This window comes from Ursus americanus, chromosome 11, assembly GCF_024610735.1.
Source record: "Ursus americanus isolate L20-20 chromosome 11, mUrsAme1.1.p, whole genome shotgun sequence".
NCBI lineage: Eukaryota > Metazoa > Chordata > Mammalia > Carnivora > Ursidae > Ursus > Ursus americanus.
In genome coordinates this window covers 42129952-42154461 of record NC_142137.1, presented here as the reverse complement: position 1 = coordinate 42154461, position 24510 = coordinate 42129952, and the positions used below count along the sequence as shown (strand labels likewise).

The window sequence follows — 24510 nt, the reverse complement described above, 5'->3', positions numbered from 1 at the left end:
GATGTCTAAGACGGTATTTTTAATCTGCATTTTACTTAGTGTTGTACCAGGATTGGTGCTGACACCTCTTCCACTTCAGATGTTTTTTAATTGGCTTTTGTGATGCCGTATACCTTCATTTCCGTTTATTATCTCTACACACTTTTTTTCTTCTTCTTTTAGTTCCCTCGTCCTTTTACAGGCTCATCATTCTCAATGCTATCATGGTAGAAATTATGGCAAAAAGAGAGAAGGTGGCCTAGTACATATCCTTGAGAAACTGCAGTGTTTGAAGTTCACATAAGAGAGAGAGAAGTCAATTATACTTAATGATGCTGACATCTATTCATAATATACAATATATCCACTTTCAAAAAAATATTTTATTTTCAAGTAATCTCTACACCCAACGTGGGGCTGGAACTCACAACCCCGAAATCAAGAGTCGAATGCTCTACTGACTGAGCCAGCCAGGTGCCTCTACTCCCCCGCCCCGCAAACTGGGGAATAGGGTGAAGTTTTTGATGAGAAAGAAAAGGGAAAGAGAAGAAATTTCACTTTAATACCTATGTTCTTTATGGATGCTTTCTTCCGTCGTGGTGCTCCCGAATGTAGTACACTTCCTGTGTGCCAGGGGCTGTCCTGAATGGTTCATGTGCACATCTCATTTAGTCTTTCCTTAAGCCCTGACGTGTATACTGACAGTTTCTTTTTTGGGTGGCTAGTCGGTTAAGCGTCTGCCCTAGGCTCAGGTCATGATCCTGGGGTCCTGGGATCCACCCTGCAACGGGCTCCCTGCTCAGCGGGGAGCCTGTTTCTCCCCCTGCCTGCTGCTCCCCCTGCCTGTGCTCTCTCTCTCTCTGACAAATAAATAAAATCTTTAAAAAAAAATGAAAAGAAACCGAGGCTTCGATTTTACATAAGTAAGCAAAGTAACTTTATATACAGAGTTGTAAAAGTAACTTCAGGTACAACTTAACATACATTTTTCCGTAAGTTAAAGTTACCCTTAAAAAAAGTAAACTAAATGTGTCTCTGACTTTGGGGCATATACTCTTAACACTGATAATATTGAAAAAAAATTAAGGACAAAGTTTTTTTCTTCTTCAGATTTTTCTCATATCCATAATATCTTATATTACATGTATTTCGTGTATCATTTAATCACTGCGGATATATCATTGTCTTCACAACAACTTTGTGATGTAGGCAAGGCCAGTATTGTGCAGATGAGGCTAGGAAGACACAGTTACATCGATTGCTTGGGTTACACGTGATAGCAATTAGATCATAGGCTTCCTGACTTTGAGTTCAGCTTTCCCTTATATGAGTGAGGTACATTCTCTGCATTAATTCAGTTTGCCAAAGGATGAAGTCCTTGTTCTTTAGGGTTTGCCTTTTCCCCCCTCTATTTTAATTCCACCGTACTTCACTTATTTAGTTAATAATCCAAGAATGTTGCTAAGGTAGCAAAAATTTGAGTGGAATCATTACCTTCAGTATTTCAGGTAATGGAGTGGAGTGAAAACATCATGCAAAACAGAGCCCGTCCATTCTGTTCCCAGGCTGACCTCTTAGATGGGTGAAAGTTGACATCTGGTATGGCTTCCGTTGCTCTCTTCTTCTGGGAAGCCCTGGTTGACTACCTGACACCAGGCATTAGATCTGACCTGAGCATTTGCTTAAGCGAGCTTTGTGTAATTAAGCTATTGAGATTTGTTTCCCCTGACTGGACAGAAGAGCTTTACAAGGTGAGGGCTCTGTTGAAGTGATGAAGCTGATTAGATCCTGTGTAGTAAAGGAATCTGATCTTAGACATTTCCTCCAGCTCTTGTTAATGAGGCAAAGACAATACTTAGCAGAGAAAATGAGGTCACTAAAAAGAGAAACATTTTTTTTTCTCTAATAAAGAACTGATTTTTTTGCTCCCCTTTTAAATCCAGGCTTAAATTTATTGTCCAGAATAAAAGCTTAATTTAAATGAACGAATAAGAAACTTTTTCTGAGAGGATAGAGTAAACATATATAAGCTTATCATCTATATGAAGCAAAGGAAGTAAAACAGTTGGAGAAAGTAAAACTAAGATATAGTTAAGAAATTAAAATAATTAATGTTGGCTACAAAGGAAGTGAAATAACCAACAATGATTAATTACACAGATATGTGGTCTATTCATAAAAAATGTATTTTTTTCCCCTTAAAAACAGTTTTCTCACTTTTTCTTACTATATCTTCTCTTTTCCTGACCTATACTATTCGAGCAAATAAAACTTATTTTCCTGGGAGACACTTAACACAAATCTCGTACATTAACAATGTTGATGAGCTTACCTTTTGGGTTATATAGCACTTTTACGACTGTTACTATTTAATCCTCATAAAACTTTATAACGAAAGCTGCATTATATCCATGTTAAAGACTTGGGATTTAGTTGCAAAAGGTTATGGGATTTGCTCAAGGATTTGTAAACAGGAGAGTGGGAGTCAAGTACAAGTTTTCTCAGCCCCAGGAAAGGGGCCTCTACGACTGCCACTCCAAGTTACACTTTATTTAACGTCTCTGATTCTTGCCTCTATTTCTTGCTAATAAGCCTTTGTTCCAATATTTGGAAAGTGACATGACAGTTGTTTTCATATAAGATACACTTACATGAAATGTAAATCATATGCGTGCACGCACACACATGCACACACATTTCTGTGTTCGTAGATTAGCCATCCTTCATTGTGAAGTATTTCTCTTCCCACAAAGACCCTGGTCTCCTTCTTAGCTTCAGCTTATTCCAGTGACATCAACAGTCATAAAGGACAAGCAGAGGAGGAGAGAAGTAACACGGGAGAAGGTCTGTGATGGGAATGGGTGGATGGGAGACAAACCAGCCACCTCATCTACTGGGTCCCATCATCATCGGTTTTGGGGTGGCTGTAGGAGTACGGTAGGAAAGGGGGAAGGGTGTAATGCTGGTGACACTGCTACCTAGTCCGTGTAATGTTTAATTGAAGTACTATTCAAAAATGACATTAATCTTTAAAGTTTCACATTTTAGACTTTTCAAGGAAATTTGAAGCCTGTTTAAAAGAAATGCTCTCTCTGCATTTGCTTCTTTACCTTTAGAGAAATTGTAGTAAAGTTGATGCAAGAATAGAAGGTGGAGGCAGTTAGACTCAGGTCCTTTCCTGGCCCTGCTGCTTGTTAACTGTTATGACTTTGGTCCAGTTACTTGTCTTTTCTTTAAAATGAGGATAAAAATAATACCAACCTTATGGGATTATAGTGAGGATTAAATGGCTGTGTGTGTGTGTGTGTGTGTGTGTGTGTGTGTGTGTGTGTGTGTGTGTGTTCAGGGTGGCAGGGGAGAAGAGAAAGAGAGAGAGAATGACATATGCGAGTGTGATGATGTGCAGGCTAGCTTAGGATAGTCTTTTGTATACAGTAAGTGTTCAATAAATGTTAGTTACTGTCAACTCAGTCAGTCAGTCTTCTGCCCCTTCCCTTTGGTAAAACTGTCTGCCAAACGTTATTGGAAAATTCCTAACGGTTCATTGTAATTGATAATTTTTAATTTTAGTTTTTCTTGACCTCTTCCCTACATTTCATATTTTTTGCCACAGCCAACATTTTTTTTAGAATCTAGACTTCCAAATTTCCAGAGTGCTGCACAGCAAGCTTCACTGTTTCCACTGTCTTCCAGCAGAGGCCGTACATCTGTGCTGAGCTAGAACCGCACCCTGATCCCGGAATTGACAAATAATTCCCATGGGAAAGGAGACATGGCCGCAGATTAGGGGTCACGTTGGAGAGACTCTGTTCTCCGAAAATTTGTGTTCATCTAAATGCCATTGTTTATGCAGCTATCTGATATTTTAAAATTATGGTTATTACAGTTAATCTGGCTTGTGTGTGTGTGTGTGTGTGTGTGTGTGTGTGTGTGTGTGTGTGTGTGTGAATGTTAACCTGCCTCAAACCTCCTGATACTTCTCTTCTTTCCTTGGTCATTATGTCTGAACCATACTTTGTTGGCTTTACTTCTGCTGCTGTACTGTTGCTTTCTATTTCAGTGGTTTTCTCCTCTTTATCTTCCTATGCCATCTTATTCACCCATCGTAGTAACTTTTAAATCTATAACTTACTCACTTCATGATGATGACTTCCAAATCTATGGCTTTATTGTGGACCTCTCTCTTATTTTTGAGATATGTTTGTCCAGTTATGCTCTTAAGCCTTTACCCCATATGTACCCTAGGCAAATCAGATTTGAAATGTACTTAGTCTTCTTCTGCCTCAAATTTGTACCTTTTTCTGTATCACTAGTCCTGGCTAGGGATTTCAATAGCACCATTCGCCTAATGGTGCAAGCCTGGAGTTAGAATTGCCCTATATTTCACTACAACTAACAAGTCAGTAAGTCTTATTTTGTCCATTTCCTCAGCATTATTTTTATCTTTCTTTTTTCTTCATATCTATTTCCACTCCTACTAGCATATTACCTGACTGATTCCAGTCTTGGTTTCTTTTAGTTCATCCTCTACCTTTCAGGCATATTTGATTATACTAAATTCCTACTTTAAACATTAATTTTCATCATATTTCCTAAAATGTTTTGCAGAATACTACAAAAATAATCTGTGTATCTCCATGAATAAAGGAGCCCATAGTCAAATAAAATGTTGAAATGTTGCATGCTGAATATGGTTTCTCTTGAAAAGTCACACTACATATCATTAAAAAGAACAAAGGCTATATGAAGCTTTTCTGTTGTTGTAACAACAAAACTCTAGAACATGAGCTTATATTTGAACATGGAAACAATTTTGTTTAATATTTATTAATGTGGAATTATTGATAGAATGTACTCCTGATTTTAGTCTGATGGTTAAGGTCTTCTATGCCTAGCTGTCTAATCTTACCTCTTCCCTTTTGAACCTTTGTAGCCGTACAGATCATATTCATTTGGTTTCCCAAACACACACCCCAAGCTATTCCATTGTATATTGTTCCTTCTGCCTGGAATACTGCTAATCTAGCCGATGGCCTCTGTCTTTGAAAGTTTAGCCATTTAAAAGCGTAGATCATTTGGTATTTTCACTGGTTAGCCTACTGCTGGTGCATTGTAGGTGCTCAGTGTATTTTAAATAAATAACAAAAAATGGAGAAAATCAAGAAGAGAAAATTTAGGGATATGAGAGTAGCTGTATTTGTCTATTCATTCTGCCTAGATGATGCCCAGTCAGGAATTCTAACACATAGTAGCAGTTGCTTAAGTAATTTTTTAGCTGCTTGACCTCAGTAATTTTTCTTGTTGTTGTTGTTTACCTGGACAAGATTTAGGAAATTACAGTATAAGATAGATTTTTAATTCTTATAGGATAAAAATCAAACTTAATTTTCATAAGTGTGTTATAGCTATTCTTCTTTTACTGTGAAAATTCCTTAAAAATGATTGTTGTAAATGTTTTCTATTTCTTCCTGACAGGTAATATTTGAAGCTGAAGTCTCAGGAGGAAGGAGTGGTTATATTGCCATTGATGATATCCAAGTACTGAGTTATCCTTGTGGTAGGTTGTGATTAAGAATTGTATTTTTCTATGTCCTTTCAACACTTGTCTTATATTGGCAGTGACTGTTGACTGTTTATCATTTGGTTGTGGCTGTCTCTTCTGTTGTTACTCCTAGCCTTCTGTTCAGTTTTAGAAGAACACTGAAATATTTCTCTAATTTTTTAATCAAATAGTTTTCAGAATTGTAACTAATTGTACACATATTAAAGGGTTCTTTTAATTATTTAATTACAGAGAACAAAGTGCAAATATAAATGAAACTCTAGATAGGACAGACTCCATCTTTTGGTTTTATTAAGTAGTCTAGGAAAGCAAAGAAGAATAACAAATCAGAGCTCAACTGAAAGGAAACTAAAAGAAATCTCATTAAACATGTGATCTGCTCAGTTGAAAGTTGGAGTGAAGGAAAGAGAATGAATTAGTTCCCCGTTTTCCAAACTTCAGACTTAATTTTTTATAATAAATATCTGGTTAATCCATATGAAACAGCAAAATAATAGAAAGCAAACAAAACAAAGAACTCAGTTTACTGACACATAGTTTTGTTGTCTTTAGATGCCCATTGGGTGGTCTTCAGATGGTGTAACTAATTTTGTGTGTACATCACATTTCCTGAAAGACATTTCATTTATGCGTTCGGTCGAGCCAGACATAAAACAGCTGGCATAAACTCAAACTTTACCTATATCTCCCAACAGCGGCATTTTACAGGGCCCATGAATTCTAGATGATCTGTTCAGTAATCCTCCTGGTGGAAATTTTCTCACACATTGTAAGCACTGTGCACGGGGAGGGGGCACCATGCTCCCGTTGAGAGCTCGTTAAACCCTATTGTGTATCAGCATCACCTGCCAGGGGTGGCAAATCACGGTTTGTGTGGCCCCTCCTTGGATCTGATTCAGTAAGTCTGGGATGGGGCCTAAAAATTTGCACTTCTAGTAAGTTCCCAGGTGATGCCTGTGCTGCGGGCCTAGAGTTCACAGTTTGAGAACCACTGTTCGGGTTCATGCTCTAGTTCGAGCATTTCCCTTTTTAAAGCCTATACTAAGATGAGGTGCTGAAGAAAGAGGTAGCAGGCAAGGGTCATACAATTTATTCCATGCAGTACATTCTAAGGAAAAGAGGAACAAAATCGTCTCACTCAAAGTTCAGTCAAGTTGGTTTGCTCATAAATTCCTTCAGTCCATTAGTACATAAGCATGATGTTTCCATCTACTTACTGTTCCTTTACACTTACTGGAAGAGAAACGTGAAAGAAAGGTTCTCAGGAGTAAACAAATAAAAATATGAATTAAGCACAACAGCAGTTTTACTGTGAGCTTGCTTTTACTTTCCGAGGCTTAACTTTTCCTGTGTGTATTTACTTTCAGTTGAAAACATGAATAAGCTTCAGTTTTAAAAGGTAATCATAGAGAACTCTAATTTGACACCTGTATAAGTCATGTAAGTTTTGACTACAGTCATCACTTTTTGTTGGTCTGGTATTTCTTTTGGGTAACTTTCTTCCAATTATGAAGGAATAGGAAGTAGATTTTGAAACAGTGAAGCTGATAATCTATTTGAGAGAAACAAAAATATTCCCTTGTTCTTTGAAGTACTAGAGAACTCTAGTTATTGAAAATTCTTTTTTAAAAGAAAGGAGATCTGCTTAAGTTGTAAGTTATAGTTCAACAGCCATGTCTATGTCAGTATGTTAGAGATCATTGTATGTTTTCATTATACTTTGCACTTATACTCTGATTTATGCCTATTTGATCTCTTTTGCTTTCTTTGACTTATAAATGTTTTATTATCACCCATATGTGACCTGCTGTGGTCAACCACCAGCAGTAACTGTTGAGTGCTCTCTCTGTATACAGCAATGCTCTAGCAATTTGGGGGGAGGGGAGTGTGTATTTCAGCACAAAGAAAACTCCATTTTCTTCCATACGGTATTCATGGTGGCCAAAGGTAAAAGTATTTACAACATTATTCTCTTGGGAAAAAGTAACATGGCACGTTTTCTTCATGTGAAAATAGTAAATTTTTTTTCTGCCTTCACAGATAAATCTCCTCATTTTCTCCGTCTGGGGGACGTGGAGGTCAATGCAGGGCAGAACGCTACATTTCAGTGTATTGCTACGGGCAGAGATGCTGTGCATAACAAGTTATGGCTGCAGGTAAGGCCAAGCGGACAGCTGAGCTAACGGGTACACTTGATTTTTAAAATATCAAAAAGTGCTGCTTCTGGTGTCATTCTTGTGTATGTGGGAGAGAGGGAGACAAGTTCTCTTGTGTAGGTTCGTTTTAATTGACTGTAGATTCATTTCAGATATTTCCATTTTGGGAAGATGTATAAACAGATAACAGTATATAGTTAATAAATATTTGGGTTAGTTTCTAGTGAAAACTAATGTTTCTCTAAAGTTATGTATAACTGTAAGAACCATTTTTTCTAAATCCATTCAAAGTAGGAAAAAATGAAAATTTCCTCATTTAATATTTTGAAAGCTCAACTTACGAGAGCAGAGCACTTAAGTAGGAACTGTTATACTCTGATACATTTGAAAAAAAATAGTTTAAGAAACCTTTAGGAGTACTTCTGGAAATGTGAATTAGAAGAGAGCCAATTAAATTTTTTTTCAGAACTTTTGTGTATAAGGGTTCATCACAGATATGAGGTCAAGACATTTGCTTTGCACATATTAAATCCTCGGTAAATATGTATTTAAAGAATTAAAGTTTGGCATTATGTTGGGGAAATGTAAATGGTACATGCAAAGAGCTTTGAAAGAATCAGAGAAATAACAATAGACTAAGGAAGGTGCCATGCCTTTAGAGAGTATCTGCCAGTCCCAGGGCAGTGGGGGTGGGAGGTAGAAGGGACTTAGAGCAGCTCTAAAGTCAGGAGGATGGCCCAAGGAAAGATGGCTGTTGAGCTAAATATTTGAGGCTAGAATGTACATAATGATATTCTCTGAGCATTTATTATCTTTGTGTTCCATTTGCATCAGAATGAAGGAAGGGATTTAATTGGTTAGAACTAAATTCCTGAGATTGTCAATAGAGACCAAAAGAGAAAAATCATTGTAAGACTAGCATAGTTTCTTGAACATAGACTTCGGCATTTATTTTACCATATCTTTGAAAAGGTAAAATTACTCTTGGGGATAATCATTAAGTTGTGGGGGGTTGGGGTCATGATTATAATAAATGGTTTTTGAAATCATACCTAGTATAATGCCCAATATTGTACTAGAGGTTATAAATTTCTTATTTTATCAAATCCTCACATCCACTTGGATGTTAACCCATGTACTCAAATAAACTTAATTATCACTACTTTTATAATTCATTTGATTTGCAGGTATTGGGATATCATCCTGAATATGTGAAAAGGAAATGAAGCCCGTATTTTTTTTTCTGTGATTATGCTGATTTCCCTTATAGATATTGAAATATAAGATAATTCTTTCTAGAGAAGGTACTGTATAATAAGCGGCCTGTTTCGTCAGCTCAACATCAAGTCAGAATCCCTTTCTCTTACTCAGACTAAATAAACAATTAATTTTTAGACATTTTTTCCTAATTAGTTAATTTTTTTTTTTTCCATTTAGGTGGGAACATTATTTGGCATTTGACTTTAGTTGTGATCTGTATAGTCTTGTCTTGGAAAACCAGAGACTCTGCAGTCTGCCTCTGGTTTTATGCCCCAGGATTTAATGTGACATTGAAATAAAAGGGTTTTGTGTACTCAGACACCAGCTGCCTTGTGGCAACAAAGACTTTCTGGCCCTGCTGCTCTGAGTGGGTTGCAGTCAAAATACTGCTCGTTTATTGTTTGTTTCCTACTTTGTAGATTGGCCCATTTCAGTATAGTTTTAAAAAATATTCCTCCTGTCATTTTTAGAAGAAAGATGAGAGATAAAAAAAATATTCTGTTAAACATCTATTCTGCTTTCCTTTTTTTCCTCTTTTCTTTACACATCCTAAGGTGAATTTGTGTATTTCTCTTCTGTTTTGACAGTGAGATTACCCAATTCCTCAGCAGTTTACATATTTACCTTATTCTTTAAAAAAGCTTTTCTACTTTCTCAGTAATACCACTTAAATTAGCTTAAGTTATTCTTTTAAATTTTTCTTCTTCATGTTTAAGAAATACTGAAAACTATCCATTACTTAGTTGAGGGATGTTTTCAAATGAATAAGACTATTTTATATAAATATGCAGTGAGTCAGTCAGAATGTGGCCAGTGATTTAAAAAAACAAACAAACATCTTTTGCTTAAAGTGGTAGAAATATAATAAAACAGAAAGAATCTTGATTCCATTATGAGTCTGAAAGCCAAGCCATAAAAATTGATGTCAAGTCCTGTTTGCTTGGTGCAGAACGACTTTGAGAAATCAGGATGCCCAACTGTTAATTCTAGCCTTGATTTGAACCTTTTAACCTTTCCAACGCAGTTAAGTGTGTGGACTTAGGGAATTCATTGAACTATTCAGTCTGTTTTATAAATAAGTTCCTTATCTATGAAAGGACATGTGGGTAGAAACTAAGATCCCTTCCAGCTATAAGATGCTAAACTGGATCTTTGCATTATTTTTGATGGCCTGAGACATGGCCTTCATTACTTTTTTTGTTTGATGGAGGAATGTGAAATTGTTTATGTTATTAGTTTTGTATGGGTAAAAATGGCCCCGAAATTAATATCATTATGAGAACAACTACTTAAAATATCTGCTGACAGTACTGAGAACGTATTGGAAGCGACTCAAAATGAAAGGTTACTGCATCCTGTCACAGTAGGAATGGGATAATGGAGTAGCTGTTATACTTGCCATGGTAGGTGTCATTAAAAAATGGTGATCGACTTTTTATGTTTTTCAAATCACTTACATTATGTGGTATTAAGCATCAATTGGTAAATGTTTAAATATGGGGTAAAAAACAAAAAATAGAAAAGCAGCCAGTTTTCTGTTTTAAAGGAAAAATGATATGCTACAACCCTTTTAACCATAATACCTGATAGCATTTGACATTTAAAGTAATTTACATATGGAGGGATGCCTGGGTGGTTCAGCCCTTTAAGCATCCGACTCTTGATTTTGGCTCAGGTCATGATCTCAGGGTTGTGAGATTGAGCCCATGTCTGGCTCTGTGCTCAGCGAGGAGTCTGCTTGAAAATTCTCTCACTCTGTCCCCCCCCACCACCAAATAAATAAATAAATAAATAAATAAATAAATAAAATAATTTGTGTATGGAAATACATTTAAAAAATAAATCTCTCACTTGTTCATTGTCTTTAGCTTACAATTGATACGTCATTTTTTATTGTTTAAAATGACGTATAAATTATTAGGTAAATTAAAGATAAAGCACACAAAAGCAAACAGTTGAGTTACCTGAGCTAATCTAGGGTAATTCTCAAGGTATATATCCTAGTGGTTCTGGATGTATCTTTAGGGACTGTTCTTTCCTGTAAGATCTCAGATTATATAATTACAGAGTCTTAGAATTAGGTCATTCATTCAGACATTTAGAAAACAATGACAAAATACATTACCCAAATTAACCGCCTTGTGCATGCTCAGTGAACTACTGATGCATAAAACAACATGGATGACTGTTTTTAGAAGTCTATTTAGTGTCAACAAGCTAGCAATATGGTAAAATTATGAGGTTTTTCTGGGCCATAGCTTAAAATGCTGTGTTATGAAGTTCATTCATGTTGGAAAAGGGACTTAGAGTAAAGACTTCAGTCACTTGTAGAGAATTTCCAAATTCCTTTTCGATCATAAAACTCAATGAAGTAGCGTGCATTCCAGATAGAAGCACAACATTTGTTGTCAGGTTACGATTTGCAATTTTTTCCCACATGAACAGATGTTTTTCGGTGCTTCCAACAAGTTTTAGAACTATGCTGTTTTGTGTTTCCAAGGAACCCTCAGTGGTAGGGAATTTGTGGATCATAACTTAAGACTTATGATAAAACACAGGTTATAGGAAACAAAATCACAAATGACATTTTAATGTACAATTTATATTGAAATAAAACAATAAAAACAACTGGCTGTATTTTTGAGAAGTGTCAGATAATTTTCTCACAGGAAAGAGAAAAATTAGGTTATACATTTTTGGAGGTTAAAAAGGTTAGTCATGCTCTCTTATTGCAGTGCTTACTAATATGAAGAATAAAGTGATGATGGCAAAAAGTGAATATATAGGGAAATAACTAACATGACACAGCAGTTCCACTCCCAAGTACTTACACAAATAGAAATAAGGGCACGTGTTCAGAATTGACTTGTGTAAGAATGTTTGTAACAGCTTTATTCGTAATAACCAATCATCGTAAAGAGCCCCAATGTCCATTAACGGGAGAATGGTTTAACAGTGTGTGGCTCATTCAAGCAATGGAATGTTGCTCAGCAGTAACAAAGAATGAGTTACTGATGTGGATAAATCTCAGCAATCGTATGTTTTCAGAAAGGGGATAGATAAAAAAGTGCATACTGTATGGTTACATTTACATTAAGTATCAGAAAAAGCAAAACTAATTTGTGTGATAGAAATCAGAACAGTATTTGCGGGTGATGAGGAGGGACTGGAAGTGGGCAGGGGAAACTTTCTGTAAATGTCGTCTGTGTTTATTGGGGTGTCGGGTCCATGGGTGCGTATGCATTTCTTCGAAGTTAAGTTCCATCCAGTTCACTGTATATACAGTTTACCTCAATAATGAATGAGGCAAAGTGAGTATGTGGTACATTCTGGCATTACTAATCAAGCCATAGATGGGCAATAGCCTATAAACAGTAACCTGCATTTTGTCTGTCTTGTCCGTTTGAAGTCATTTGATTAGGTTCGAGGGTAATTTTTAATCATTAGTGCATGCTGCAATACAGAATAAAGCATGTTCTGAGTGTCCTGTTATCAGAACATGTTATAAATTCTCAGGATGTAAAAGAGTTGAAACAGGGTTGGACTGTAATTTACGACTTAGTATTCTTTTATGAAGGTCCAGTATAAGTGGACACCTACATGGCAAATCAAATAGAGCCCACTGCTGGAACATCTGTCTGACCATATGCTTTGGCTTCAGGTTCAGTGTAGAAACTAAAATGCTAATGACTCCATCCATCATCACAGAGCTTGGCGGGCATGCATCATTGGATTGGACAGAGAAATTCAATAGTAGAGTTATTGAAAGTAGGGAATTGTGTGGGTAGATTTGGTGATACCATTTGTTTTGGTGAATTGAAATGAGGCTGTTTAATGTGTGACTGATAATCCTATGCAGATTGCCATCAAAGCTGTGGCAATTGGGCCAATCTGTCAGTAATTGCCGCAGGTGCTGGCCCCATGCCTCCTCAGTGGGCCTGCCAAAACGGGAAAGTCAGCCATCACTTTGCGCTTGGTGGTTCGTCACCGCCAATGTAGTATGATACGGCTAGTTTCTCAGCCAAAGGAAATGGCATTCCTTGTGGAGCAATAGATAATTCAAGCAATGGATTGAGAGTAATAATTGGAGAGTAAAATTAGTAAAACGAAATGCAAGTTGCTCTAAAAAAAAAAAAAAACCACCGAAGAAAGGCTGACCTCTTGCAGTACCAGTTGTCGTCAGCTAAGAATCAATGAAAATGGTTGGTCTGAAACTTCTGGGCATACAGTGTTTTGTCTGTCCACGGAGATTTCATGGCCTTATTCTTGCACTACATGTGAATATCATCATGCAAGCAGTGGAAATTAGAAGCATGGTTTTTTATAAAATGAGTTAATTCGACAGTATAAAAATTTTAACTGATGAACCCTGTCACTACACAATTTCAAATGCCACCCAGTCATTGCTCACAGAGCTCCCTTTGAAGCTTCCATGCCATGGTATTTTTCTGTGCCTATTTATACTGTCGCATGAAGTGCCTGGATGTTTGTAGCATACTTCATTTCCACAAGAGGTGTTACTATCCCTGATACAGTTTCCTTTTGAGAAAAAATCTGGTAATTTTGCATTTATTATAATGAAGGAAAATTCTTGGAAGAAATTGATCTATGCCTAAAACAATGAAGTTTATGGTGGGCAATTTGTTGAAAACTAATTTGAGAGGAATATTTCCAAACCTGATTGACTAAACATGTAATATGTGATTAGCTTACATTGGATACCATGAAAAGAAGAGAGAAAAAAAAAAAAGGAAGGAGTTATAGTGAAAATTTTCCTACTGTCTGCACTTGGTGAAAGTCCTGACATTTTCTAAGTCATTGGCCTTAAGAATGGCTGACACACATTTAAAATATTAGAATAACAAAAGGCAGTGTATAATTACTAGGACAGTGAATAAAGTTGAAGACATGATGTCGGAATGGCTAAAGCAGTGTGCTGTCAATATATCTTGAGATTTGTGGGAGACCAGATAAACTTCTTAAAAATCTTAGATTATTGGGAATATTCAAGAGGTATTTAATTTGTTCCATATAGGTTCTAATGTACAATACTAACTAATTGCTCAAAGCTCTGTGGTGAGAGATAGAAGCTGATTATAAGGAAGAACTTGGTAATTGTAGGGCTGTTGAAACATAGTATGAGCTATTCCAGGAGGTAGTAAAACTACAATTAGTGGAAGTATCCAGGCATAATCTGGATAAGCACTTGCTGGAATTGTAGAGGATGTTAAAGCATGAGGCTGAATACTTTTTAAGATCCTTTCAGTTCTGAGAAATGCCTCTGTAAGTGAGAAAAGACTCTGTAGAATCTAAGCACTATGGTATTTCAGAGTTGAGAGAGAGCTACGTCGACTGGAATGTTTGGTGAGATCATTAAGGAAGATTGGATTGAGCCTTTGAAGTATCTCTAGGACGTGAATAGCAAAGATACGTGAGCATGGGTATCACTGCGGCTCCGTGTGTGTGCGGGTGGGATAGGAACGTCAGGAGAAGGATCTCACTGAAGTGGAAGGTTTGCAATGAAAAGTGGAAATAAATACAAGTTTTGGCAGTGTTGGGACTAGGCCGTGATGGAGGTATAAACCAGAAAGAAGCTACTATTAGCCGTGCAGATATCAAGTAGTGAGGGCCTGGGATTGGACGGTGCTGGTGGAACTGAAAAATATGTGAGTAGCGAAGGAGAGGGACAGATGAAAGAAGTACCAGTTGACAGAATTGGGGAGGATGTGAGTGAAGTGATCAAGACAACTTTCCAAATTTCCTCTAAGGTTTTTTTTTTTTTTTACAGCCAGTCAGTGAGTTTGTTTTCTCATTTTCTGTCTTGGGACTGATTTGTCTGTTAGACCCATCTGTTTCCTTTTTTTTTTTTTTCCCTACCTTCATAATTGCATATAAGTTATCCTAGATACGAGTGAAAGGTGAGGGACATTCCCCATTCCTTTTGGCTCTTTTGAGCTTTAATAAAAGTTTGCCAAGGCAGTTTGAAGCTTGTAGTGGTCCTGATATCCATGGCAAGGCTATTGGTGCTTTCAGCCTTGGCTTCTTCTATACTTTCTCTACAGAACGGGAGTCATGTCCGGAAGCGGTGTTAGCCATGTCTGTGGCGCTTCCCTGATGTCTTGTAAACCGATAGATAAACACTAGCTTGTTTTTAATTCTGATTGTGTCTTTTTATTCTTAGTTTCAGCAGTAGTGGTTTTTCTGCAGTGTATATGCTGATTTACAATTATTTGTGTTTGACTTAAGAGACCATGTCCCATTTGGTAGCTAAGCTATCACTCTTGTCAGTCTGCTGCTTTTCCTCAGGATGTTGGTTTATTTGAGTCCAGGGCATTATATTCTTCCTTCATGGCTTCATACAAAGAATTACTGCTATCGGTCTTGAAGCAAAATCATTGACCAGGTATCATGGATTGTGATGTTTATCTTTTATCTTCGGCATTTTGGGTGTGTGTGTGTGTAAATGGTGAGCATCAGAACATTTCATCATATTTAATTTTTAGGATTGTTTAATATCCCTGGGGTCATTTTGGTTAGCTTTCTCTGGCTTTCTACCATAAAGAGTTCAATGCCTTGAAGATAGAGTGCATTCTTTTCTGTCTTCAATAATTTATAAACTCTTGGGTTTGTTGTCTGCAGATTACATAATTGATTATAAATGAATAATGTGTGGAACATACTTTATCTTTTCTTATCTATCCCTGGAGCATGACTGAAAGCCCGGCAGTCATAGAAGCTCAAGGATTTCTTCCTATCAATATCTATAAATAACAATTTACTGCTTTTTCTGTGCAAGAATAATGCACTCTTCTGTTGTTCCTAAAGCTGCCCTTCGGTGTATTTTCTAAGTGTGTCACATCAAGCACTTTACAACTTTCTGTTGACTTCCCGTGATCAGTGTTACAAAATGGAGGCTCTGGTAGTGGGCTGGGTTTCTTCTTTATGAAAAGCAATCTGGTATAAAGATGTGATATTTATAAAATAATTCTACTGTACAACAAAACATAGCAAATCACACAAAAATAAAAACTACGATTGGATGAATTTTTATAAGGTACACGCCACAGTGGACAAAAAAGGGACTTTGCTAGCCACCCTATGGGCTCTTTCTGAGTGCTCAGTCCCAGCCACACCTGAGCCAGCTCCCTACCTCTGCAAGTAATGGTTTTTATAATTTAGCCCTTCTTTGTTTTTTCATAGTTTTTTTTTTCACTTACGTGTATGTTCCTAAACACTTTTAAAATAAGTTTTTTAGGTCTCTTTTAATCTGTGGGTTTGTCCTCTGTCCCTTTCTTTTCCTCACAGTTTGTCTATTGAGGAGGAACCCAGACCACTGACTGGTAGTTTTGCACTGTCTGCATTTTACTGGTTGCATACAAATGTCCTCTTCGATTCAACTTGTTCTTCTGAATTTTTTTTGTAAACTGACAGCCACATCCAGAGTCAAGTTTGATCCTTTGGCAGTGCTGGAGGTGGTCCCTGGGATGATTACAGGAGGCACAAAATGTCTCTCTCTGTCTCTCTCTCTCTCTTTTTTTTTTTTGTGTGATCTTCATAGCCATTGATGCTTAATGCCTATATTCATTTGGTGCAGGCTGTAAATTGTGATATTCTAATTCTCTTATTTCTTTTGTATTAGTTTCGTTAAAGAAGAGATACTTCTCATCTACCTTTCGCTACCCAGTGACATACTTCATTAAGGAAAGAGAGGATAAATGCTCAGATCTTTGTTTCAGTTATTGGTTGTCAATCTAATGAGTTGATTACTTATCATTCTCTGAAGGTGACTGTTTTTCTTCTTATGAACTCATGGACTTAAACATGTTCAATTGACTTCAATTTGTTATAATTATTACTATGATTACTACTATTAAAACTCAAACTATCCCATCTTTGGCTAGTGAGAACCTCTTCAAGTTGGCTCCAGAGTTCTTCTGATACGACTTCAGTAGTTTTTGGCAGTTTCCTGCTGTCTGATGCTGTGAGATGCTTCATCGTCCTTTTGTGCATTTTCTTCTCCAGATCCAGTGCACTGGTTTGGTTTAGTGGGAAACTGTGTTTTAGGACCATGATGTGGATGGAGAAGGGTACTCATTTCATTAGACCTTCTCAGTGAACAGAAGTAAGGGAAAATGCATATTTAAAGATAAAATATCTATGAGTTCTTATTTATATTTCAATTTCAAGCCCGAAGATTTTCACGTAATGTTTTCTCTATTACAATTTGTCAGTTATGGCTTCTTTTTTCCATGCTACTATTCTTGGGTCTCAATGGCACAGGGGAAGAGAGAATTAGAATATTCCATAATTTCTCAATTTTAAAATCTGATGTCATTTTGAATACATGTAGCATGTAACTCGTAGCATATAACTATTGCATACTGTGCTCTTTCTCATATAGCCCTTATTTACTTAGTTCTGCAGGTAACTATGTTTTTAATGATTACCATCAGTTTATATCTCATGTCTTCCAGTAACTTTGGTGGTTTGAAAGTCATTTTCTAGTAGATTGTTCAGGAATAGCACATGGAATTAATATTCCCTGAGTTCTTGGATGTTGATAATAGTTTATATGTGCACTTGCTTAATTTCTTTTTGTGTCCTTGATTCTTTTTTCTTAAATATTTTATTTATTTATTTGAGAGAGAGAGAGTGTGTGTGAGCATGAGCGTGAGCAGGGGGAGGGATGGAATCTCAAGCAGACTCCATGCTGAGCATGAGCCCAGCACAGAGCTCCGTCTCACAACCCTGAGATCATGACCTGAGTCGAAATCAAGAGTTGGATGCTTAACCAACTGAGCCACCCAGGTACCCCTGTGCCCTTCTTAAGTCAGTTATATTCAAAGGACTTTTTTCCTGTTTTTTTAAAGATTCTAATTTTATCAGAGTATGTATCACTGTGGGTCATTCTAGGTTACTATTCTTAGGTATGTGGTGTGTTCTTCCATTGTGTATTTTTAAAACTCTTTAAAAATTTTCAGAAGGTGCTTTTAATTATTATTTTAGTATTTTTTGTTGTTGTTGTTTCCTTCTGTATGGACTTGTATCGTGTCTCTGATCTTCTTTGTGTTTCATCATTAGTAGTCACTTTCTCTGGAATCCTTTTTGTCCTCTTAATTTTAAATTAAAAGTTTCTTTTTTTCCCACATTCTGTTTTGCTTAAGACATCATCTGTTGATTTTATTTACACTAGTTAATCACATTTCTGAAATGACTTTTTTCTTTCACTTCTAATTTTTCTTGAATTCTGTCATCTTATTTATGAGTTTATTAATTCAAATTTATATTACTCTTTCATGTCATGAGTCATTTTCTTAATATGTTTTAGCATAGCTTGAAATATTAGGTTTCAGTTTTGACCTGTTTTGTGGGCATATTTTCCTGACTTACTTTCAGAGACTCTGGGGTTTATACTCTGCTCCTTCTTCTATTTTAAAGTTATAATAACTTTATGTTGGACTTGACCTTGATACTTTTAAGTTGTTCATTTTTATGTGAATCATGTTGTCTTGAAATTTTAAAAAGAGATGTGGAGTTCAGGAAAACTTTCCTGATTTTAAGAATCCCTCTTTTGTTTCTGTAAGTTATGTTTAAAAATATGGCCACTTGCTTTCTGGGATTTCTTGATTTTGTTCTCATCTCCACTCTGTCTGGACCTTTTCTTTCTTTACTTTCTCTTATTGTTTTGTCTCTTTTTATGTGGTAGATTCAGAAAGTGAAAAATTATTCCACTGCTACCAAGTTGCCGGAATCCCTCAAGTGTAATGTTTTAATTGTATTGGTCTCTTTGCTCTACTCAATTTCACTTTTACTATGAATGGTATAGTTTTATAATTGTAAACTCACATGCTTTATATTTCCCATTTTCTCCAGTGCAGTTTGATGCAACCAGCCAGTATCATTATTTATATTCCTTAATGTGTCCAAAATGTTCTAAGGTCACAAATGCATGGTCACCCAGAGCTTTACCTTCTATAGGTATTTGACTAGGAGTATCTAATGGTGATATATTGCATCTCTTTACTACATCATGCTATGGACTAACAATGTCTTCTTTACTACTGGCAATAGAGTTATTATTGCCTCTAAATCTAAGCAGATTTAGAGAACCAATTCTAGAAAACCCAGAACCAAACCAGATCAGAAAACTCATCCTTAAAAAAATCTGTTCTTCCAGAAGCATTTCTGGTGACAAAATCATCTATATCAGTCAGTGTTCAAACATGAAAAACATATGGTATGTGTGTACACACATACACACGCACGCATGCACACACACACACACACACACACACACTTTTTTTTTTTTTTTTAAAGGTTTATTGCAAAAAATTGGTTTATGTGATTGTGGGGCTGGCTAGGCAAGTCTGAAGCCTGCAGGTCAAACCCTTGGGAGGGTCAGGCTGGTGTATTCAGGCACAAACTCAAGTTGCTGTTTATAGGTGGAATTTTTTCACCTCCAGGGGAAGCCTCAGCTCTGCTTTTAAACATTTCAACTAATTGAATCAAGTCCACCCAGATTATTGAGGATAATCTCCCTTACTTAGTGTCAATTGGTTATAGATTTCAGTCCCATCTCCAGAATCCCTTCACCAGGGACACCTAGTTTGATTGAATAACTTGGGACTGTGGCCTAGACAAGTTGAATTATCAAACGACCATCACAGTTATTAAATGTGTTATTTGCTTAGATATTGTTTTTATTATTACTTTCATAGTATTGCTATTATCAGGATTTGCAATGAGAACTTTTTACAATTAGTCTCATTAATATTCTCAACGTCTGTGTTGAACAGCAGGTACACATAGATACCCCCAGTTTTAGATAAAAGGTGGAGATGTGAGAAATAATGAGAATTGTGAAGCTATGAAATGGTTGTTTCAGCACTGGAACCTACATATCATCCTCCATCAGGCATGGTTCAGTCCAATTTCTCATGCTCTCTCTGTCGCTCCTTGTACCGCAATGCTACAAAGACACCTGTGCTTCGTAGGTTAAAACTCTTTTTCTTGTTTAACAGCCGAATTTACATTTTGTAATACTTGGGTAATGATCGATTCTAGTAATTTGTTATCCCCAGCACATTTTTACCCTGCTTTTTAATCAGAATTATATTTGCCACCTCTCTTTTTTTTAATGTGTCAGGTATCATTCACCTTGTTCATTCCTTTCATTGCCAAATAATAAATATGTTGACCAACTTAGTATTGTCATTTTAGTGTAATTTTCCTAGAAGAACACTATATTCTTATTAGATGCTTAATCTGCTGAAATAAATGTAATAATTTCTAGTGGGTATAAATAAGTGCTTTTCTCAAAATACTAACATATTTCTAATTTTAGGAATGTCTAGATTTCTAAGCCTTTAATTTTGCCATAAAACCTTTTGTGTTTCTAAAATTCTTGGTTTAATCGTTCAATAATAATAATAATAATAGCTCATAAGAAAGAGGAAACATTCATATGGTAGACAGGCCGTGGTAAGGAACCCTTAGCTCCTTGGCATTAATTTGGCTGGATTGTTGTATGATTCACTTCAACCTTACTTAATTATGTTGTGCAAATTTACTTTGGGTTTAGTTTTGGATAAAAGGGCAAGTGCTGACAAATCATATGCCATCCTCTTAGTCCTCTTAATGTATTCAACAGGAACCTAAATACCAAATGTAGGGAAAAAGTCTCTTAACAGTTTCTCTGACTCCAAGAGGATGGAGGGATCATATATCATCATGTGCCCAAGAAAGGCAGTGAAAAATAAATAAAACGATAAATGTAATTTAATATTTTCTTTAAGTCAACAGAGTGAAATAATCCCTGCAAGTATTCTAAGAGCCACATTATTTAATTTTAAATTAAATTGGATTAATTTTATTCCTCAAGCTTTGAAAAGAAAAGCTGAGATAAACTGTATCATATTTTAACTGTGCCATATTAACTTTTAAGAGTTCAAGCTGAAAGTAATATAAAACCAAGTGTATTATGTCCTTTAACAGGAAGTCGAGGAAGAAGGGGGTTCTAGGAGTTGTTCATACCATTTCAGACTCTCGATCAAGAACCTGATTCTGGGGCGCCTGGGTGGCATAGTGGTTAAGCGTCTGCCTTCGGCTCAGGGCGTGATCCCGACGTTATGGGATCGAGCCCCACATCAGGCTCCTCCGCTATGAGCCTGCTTCTCCCACTCCCCCTGCTTGTGTTCCCTCTCTCGCTGGCTGTCTCTGTCTCTGTCGAATAAATAAATAAAATCTTTAAAAAAAAAAGAACCTGATTCTGTCTTTCTCCCTGATGTGTCCGTCCTCAGTATGTCAGCTTATCCCTCACGTTGGGTTCTCTCACATTGACAAGTCCGCTCTTCTAGTTTTAGGCATAACATGGAGAAAAAGAAAAGAGGGCCTACTGTGTCTTCTCTAGAAGTGTGAAAACCTTCCTGTAAGTGAACTGGCCTGTTTTTGTCGAATCTCATTGGCCAAAATCAGGGTACACACCCATTTTTACACCTTTCACTATGATTAGGAATAGGGCCTCCATGATTTTTTTCTACCAGTGTTTCTCAAGCTGTAATGTCTTGATGTGTAACCTAGGGATATTGTGAAAATGCAGATTTTGATTCAGGAGGTCTAGAGTGATCTCTAGACTTTGCATTTATAACAATTTGACAGGTGATTCTGATGCTGCTGGTCTGTAGATCACACTTTGAGTGGCAAGGGGTTTGATGAATAGCCCGGCTATTAAAGATGTTGAGAATTAATTAATATGGTCACTACACTATTTTGAGCCAGGAACTGAACTTGTCAAATAAACACTGCATATGGCCTGCACGAGGAAGCTTACTTAGTTAAATAGAGGAGTAATAATACTCAGGAACTCTAATGTCCGGTCTCAGCAACCTGTACTGGAGACACAGCAGGTAAGAAAGCATGGCGAGGCTATGAGAAGTGGGGGAGAGAAAAAGGCAAAGTGTTAGGTTATAATCCTTGGATCATATAATTTTGTGGTTCATTTCCCAGTATTTCTCAGACTTGGGGATATTTACAATGGTGAAATCATGTAAAAAAGAGCCTAGAACTGAAGAATGTAAAAGCAGAAAACTATATGCAAATGCTGCTGCCTAAGGGAGAAATTTAACATTACTTCTTTCTTCCTTCATAGTGCTGCCCACTCTGCTAAATTGATAGCTTGTAGTTAGGCAAAGACCTATTATTTTGGATTATAAAAGAAAAGTTATCATTATTTTTGACTTCTGAAATGTATGTGTCATCATTTGCTACTTTTAACTGTAATGCATTACTGGAAGCTGAGTAAATAATGCAATGTCTAGGATAGTAGATTGTATTTCTCATTGGTACAATGCATTGATCAAGGCTTTACAACAAATAATCAATCCACTGGACTGGACCTATAATATAAATGGGGGAAAAAGCAGCTTTGGTTTAGTTTAGAGGAAATACTGCTGGATTTTGTGTCATTAAACCTGGTTTTGAGTTTTAATCCTGCTATTAAAAGGCTACATATCACATTTCTAATCTTTCTGAATACTGATTTTATGATCTTTAAATGGAAATAACTATCACATAGGTTTTTTCGAGATAACAGTGACAGAACCGAGATAATAGTCTATATACTATCAGGAACATGGAAGTACTTATTACATGATTACTGAAGATAAGCCTGAATATTATGAGAGTATAATGGTATGATGAATGGTTATTGTTATTTTAAGAGATAAATAGCATGTATGTCTACTGTGCTCTTTAATTATATAAATAATGTATATCCTATATAAGCATATATATTTTGTACTTATGTTAGCATATTAACAAACACAATAATATAATGTAATCAGGCCTGTGTACTTGTGGATCTCCTTAAGCAGACCCCTTAATGTCTCTAAGTTGAGGTATTGGTCAAAAATAGCTTGGCATAAATGATCTCTAGATGCCTTTGAGGTTCTGTATTCATGTAGCTTCTCTTTATTATTACTTTTAATGAATGATTAGTATATTTTTGTTATAATAATTTATAAAAGCCTAAGGAGGGCTTACATGATTCTTGTCTCTAAAAGCATCAATGCATTTCGTTCGTTTTAACCAAGAACTTGAGCGACTTTTTAAATAAAGATAATATATATGATGGCATGGAAGAAAAATATATATATATAAGTAAGACTTGAAACCCTACCTTTAGGGTGATTTCAATATACAAAGAGGGAAAAAAGTATATATCTATATCTATCTATATATGATACGATATGAGAAGTGAGGGAGAGATCTCTCTCTATATATCTATATAGATATATATAGTAACTTTCATAGATATATATAGATATGTAAGTATATATATAGATATAAGTATCTTATATAGTATATATAGATATAAGTATATATCTAGATACAAGTATATATCTATATATATAGAAAGACTATATTAGAAGAGATTCAAGATAGAAAAGCCAGTCATTGAGGCTTTGATGGCTGGTTGTAAGGTAAGGGGTCAAGTGAGGTCTCATTGAAAATGCAGAGGATTGGAGGAATGGGAGAATCACATGGTCCGTTGTGGTTCTAGAGGAAACTGTCATAGCACGGGAACTTGGATGTTCTAAGGTACTAAAAGAGGATGTTGGGTATCACTGAGGCCATGGTGAGTTTTAGGATCGTTGAGAATATTCACAGGACAATGCTGCAGAGGACACTTTTACCTGGTAGATAACCTGGAATGATACTTAGGCATGCTGGGCTTTCCAGAAGTTGGGAGGTTGATGAGTGGGATTGTAGAGGAGTGGGTCCACAAGGAATGAACCAGATAGTGGTGGCCTTCCCTGAAGGAGAGTAAGGCCATAGAAGAAAACATGCCCTCCTTTTAGAAAAGTTTGGAGGAAGGTGGTATCGTGAGACGAATGGCAATTAAGATGGAAAGATGAAATAATGATGATTGAGAGGGTAATATTGAGGGTACTTAGAATCTCTTCACAAGAGAAGATGGGCTTTTGAGAGGCATGGTGTTAAAAGACATGGGGGTGGGTGTGCACACACAAGGTAATTCAGAAGGTAGGGTGGCCACGGGACTTGGCTGGTGTTGCAGAAATATAAATGGCAAAGAAAAAGGTGGCTTAAGTTTGAGGGCACCGCTGGAGGAATAAGTTAGAGGAAGAGGAAGTGAGAGTATGTGCAGGCATAAAGAGTGCCTTCCAGTTAGGAAGATCTTATCAAATGATGTAATATTGAAAAAAGGGCAGCCTGAAATTTGCATATGTAATGGGTTTTTGTTTGTGTGGTTTGTAGGGAAAGAGAATCTAGACTTGATTTTATAGATTTATATCTTAAGACTTCTGAATATAAGCTGGATTTTTTTCTTCATTATTATCCAAGAGAATGATCAGAGATCTTGGTGCAAAAACATGGAATAGGTGGGTAAGGAAAGAGTTAACAAAAAGCTGAATGAATAAAATATGGTAAAGTCCTAGTTGGGACTTTGTGTCCTTAGGTATATACGAATGTGTGTGCATAACCATACATGCATATATACTGCATAGTATGCACAGATATATCATTTCAGGT

At 36.4% G+C, this 24510-nt stretch overlaps 1 protein-coding gene across 3 annotated transcripts in view; it reads left to right on the top strand.

Annotated features, from left to right (window-relative positions):
• Positions 1-24510, top strand: part of PTPRK (protein tyrosine phosphatase receptor type K) — a 541453-nt gene that overhangs the window by 266580 nt on the left and 250363 nt on the right. For all 3 annotated transcript variants that reach the window (XM_045805582.2, XM_045805583.2, XM_045805581.2), the window contains exons 4-5: positions 5455-5536; positions 7583-7698. In XM_045805582.2, coding sequence (XP_045661538.1) covers positions 5455-5536; positions 7583-7698 — 198 coding nt within the window. The remainder of the gene's footprint in view (positions 1-5454; positions 5537-7582; positions 7699-24510) is intronic.